Genomic DNA, 3,912 nt, shown 5'->3' on the forward strand with positions numbered 1-3,912 from the left:
AGTATTACGTTAGGCGTCATCACGACAGGTTAGGATTTGGGTCGTGACATCTTCATAGTAATTGGAACTCTGTATCATCCAAAATTAATTTGCAATTCATCTTCCACTTAGTTTTAATCATATTCATCTTTATCTTCTCCTTCTGGCTTCTACTCCCGCTATCATTTCACAGAAGAATAATAGAGAAATTCAGAGTTTAAACTTGATGCATTCAACCTTTAAGTTCCTATTCTTGAATCCATTGAACTCTTAAAATTGTGTTCAAAATTCAATTTTTGTCGAACGTTTGGTAACTTTCCACATGTATATTATGTTCCGTGTTAAAAGCAGTGGGTTCAGCTGAACCAGCGAAACATATTGCATCCGCTGGGGAACATATCGCGGGGAGGGGGAGGGAGTGGAATAAAGGAATATACATCAACTAATATAATGCATCTTTTTAATTATAGAATGATACATTTGTGGAATCTTTACTTGATCATATGTTCTTGTACATAGATCAACCTTGATTACCTTCACTTCACAAGAAATGAAGTAGATAATACATTTGCCATTGCTCCTTTTAGCTTGAGGTGCATATTTGTTCCCATCTACTCAGTACTAAGCATTTGCATATCATTGACAGGAGCTGGAAGCTGAAAAGATAGAGACAATTGGTTGTTACAACTAACAAACTATAAGACCACAGATATCTTCTGAGTCACTTCTGAATAAATAGATCAATCATGTTTCAAGAACTGCTGGTCTATTACCAAATATCCACTATGGGGCAACTAGTAAGAGTACAATAACCACGACATACCCAGTGTAGTCCTACAAATGGGATCTGGGGAGGGTAGAGTGCACGCAGTTCTTATCCCTATCTTTAAGAAGGTAGAGAGGATGTTTCCAGTAGACCCTCGGCTCAGAAAAGATAATTGAAAGAACAATAACAAGCAAACCAAATCTGACACCGAAGCGAAAATACTAATAGAACTAACACTAAAGAATGCAAACAGAAAACCGAAACAAAGGCAGTAACAAGTAAGCAACTCGTAAGAGTAACTTAAAGAAAAATGGTGCAGTTAAAAAGGGCAGTTCGGTGCACGAAGCATCTCGTGCTCACGCAAGGTCCAGGGAATGGTCACACCCCAAGGGGTGTAATATAGGCAGTCTACCCTGATACAAACATCAACGACTGATTGCACGGCTCGAACCCGTCAACTATAGGTTCACACGAGGACAACTTTATTGTTGCTCCAAGGCTTTCCTTCATATAAAAATAGTGAAATTATCGATGAAAAATGAGTTTTCACACAAGAAAATGAAGGATACTGAAAAGACTTGTCCAAAATCAATATGTTATACATGTGCAATTTATTCCAATAGAAATTTCAAAATCCAAATATAAAAATTTAGAGACACAGGAGAAAGTAATGAGTAAAACATAGGGAGGAGAAGAATACAGAGAAAATTCTGCTTATCTTGGCACCAAAATAATACTATGAAACAAACTATACACACACTCTTAAAAGAGTAGACTATTATATAGTAACAGGAATTCTTGCCTAAAACCTAGCTTATTAGGGTTTTCACATTAACATAACATTTGTTCAAATCCATTAGTCAACTATTCAGGGGTTGACTTGTAGCTTTTGTTCAATTAATATTAGTATTTCTCAACCTATGACTGCTCTACTTGTAGTGACTATTACTCATTTGGAAGTTAATGTTAACATACCTAGGTTGCAAAAGGCAAAGAAATTATTTTTAATTATTACAATTACCAAAATATTATCCAAAACTCACAGAGAATCTTATTCAACAAACTCCTCACTATTTTCATCTATGTTGCTCGGATTCATCGAAAATAGCATTGGTTGTATGTTGGATCCTCCAAAAGTAGAGCATTTTTGAAGAAACCGACACGAGTACAACAATATTTTGAAGAGCTCGCGCAACATAGATTTTCACCAACTAGCCAAAAAAGGTAACGCACACAACCATTTTTAATATTACTAAATCTCTCAATTAAATGATCAGACCTTTCAAGTTTCAACCAATAAAGGCTAATAAGTCCTCAAATGGAAGTTTTAGTAAACACATAGGATACTCCCAGACACCAATTTGGAAACTTCACTATTTCCGTCTCAAATTATCTGTCGTAGAATAGTCGTCTCAAATATTTGTCATTTTAGAAGTTTAAGATTAAATTAATTATTTTTTTCTTAATACTCCCTCCAGTCCAAAATAAGTGATTTTTTAGTTGTTTTCACCTAGATTAAGAAATTTACCTTTTAACATTAATTTGCAATGAAATTGACCATATTAACCTTTACTATCTCTTCACATAAATACTCCTAACACATACTCCAACACTATTTACTCCAAGGGCAATGTAGGAAAAAAATAATTAATTCATTCTTGAAACCTGAAAAAATCACTTATTTTGGACCACAAAAAAAAGGCCAAAAAATCACTTATTTTGGACCGGAGGGAGTATTAATTATTCTTGAAAACTACAAGTACTTCAAGTATGAGTAAATATTAAATGAAGAGAGATTATATCTTAAGACATAAAGAAGATAAAACAGTCAAAAATCTCTCCTATTTAATACTCCATTTTCTTCAGAGACGTGCAAAACAAAAACACGACAGATAATTTGAGACGGATGAAGTAGAATAAACAACAAGGTTAGTAATGTGAAGTTAACTATCTAACCTTTGGTGCGAAGTAAAATATTTTCTGGAAATATTTTCTAGAAAAATAAGTTATTTTATGGTGTTTGGTTGTCAAAAAATATTTTCACCAAAAGTGAGAAGATAATCATTTTCCTTCACGATTATCTCAACTCTTAACTTCATATAACTACTTTAACTAACACTTACACATAATTATCAATCTTTACTTCTCAATACTTCACCAAAACACTATCTAGTTCGCTAAACAGTAAATTCGATGGACTATTTGTATAAAAATCCTAAATATTTACCAAGATTTACCTGTAGAACTTGTCTCAAAGTTCCACCACAAGAGCTCAACCAACTTCCATTGTTCATACAAGAATGAATAGTCTCAAACTGATTCATATCAAGCTTCTTATTAACAAATCCAATCTGAAAGTAAACACTATCAGAAGGTGGTAAATCAACTCTAATTTCATTAACATTGAACCAAAAAAAGAATCTTTTCACTTCAATTCCTTTTAACTCAGTTATTGACCCAATATTTAGCTTCCCACTAATCTTTTCAGCATAATAAACCAAATATTCAAACTCTACATAACATGGGGTTTTCAAAAAAACTTCAAAGTTTCCATCTTTATCAAGATTGAAGGATTCCACAGTGTCTGGAAAGATGCCACGCGGCAGGCCATATTCTGGGAGAATATCATATATTGTGGGTTTTGGTTCTGGCTGTGGTGATGGGCTGAGTATGAAAGAGATGGTAAAAGGGGTTAATATGAAGAGAAGAGAAATACCCAAATGGAATCTTGAATTGGAAGCCATGTTTGTTGAAGAAATTGAGCTTTGGAGTGAAGGTTGTGCTATAGATGGTTGTACTTTCTGCTTGAAGAGATGTACTTTATTTGGATGGAGGAGAAAGAGAAAAATAGTACTGTAGTTTTATTGGTTAGAGAAAGAGAGAGTAGTTTGTTTTGGACTTTTGTGATGACATAAGGAGAAAGAAGCCAAAAAAGTGCAATTTCTTGGAAGGTGAGAGTGTTTAAATTATTGAAATATTGTGGGTAATATTTTTCTCCAAAAGTTAGGGACATATTTAATTATTCAAAATTCATGTACTACTCTTATTCAAAATTAGGGACATTCTTAATCAAGTAAATTTTTTAATTGTGTCTCGATTTCAAGAAAGTTTAGTCAATTATAAAAATCTTCACTATATACATCACTTAAGTTCGTGTGCCTAATTAA

General features: G+C 33.4%; 1 protein-coding gene across 1 annotated transcript; it reads right to left on the reverse strand.

Moving 5' to 3' along the window:
- Positions 1-407: 407 nt before the first annotated feature.
- On the reverse strand, positions 408-3,680 carry LOC109242240. The gene is made up of 2 exons (XM_019409094.1): positions 2,983-3,680; positions 408-635 (listed from the first exon to the last, which is right to left on the reverse strand). The coding sequence occupies exons 1-2, from the start codon at positions 3,487-3,489 to the stop codon at positions 591-593; spliced, it is 552 nt and encodes a 183-aa protein (XP_019264639.1). The 5' UTR covers positions 3,490-3,680; the 3' UTR covers positions 408-590.
- Positions 3,681-3,912: the final 232 nt, after the last annotated feature.

Source organism: Nicotiana attenuata, unplaced genomic scaffold (assembly GCF_001879085.1).
Source record: "Nicotiana attenuata strain UT unplaced genomic scaffold, NIATTr2, whole genome shotgun sequence".
In the NCBI taxonomy this organism is placed as follows: domain Eukaryota; kingdom Viridiplantae; phylum Streptophyta; class Magnoliopsida; order Solanales; family Solanaceae; genus Nicotiana; species Nicotiana attenuata.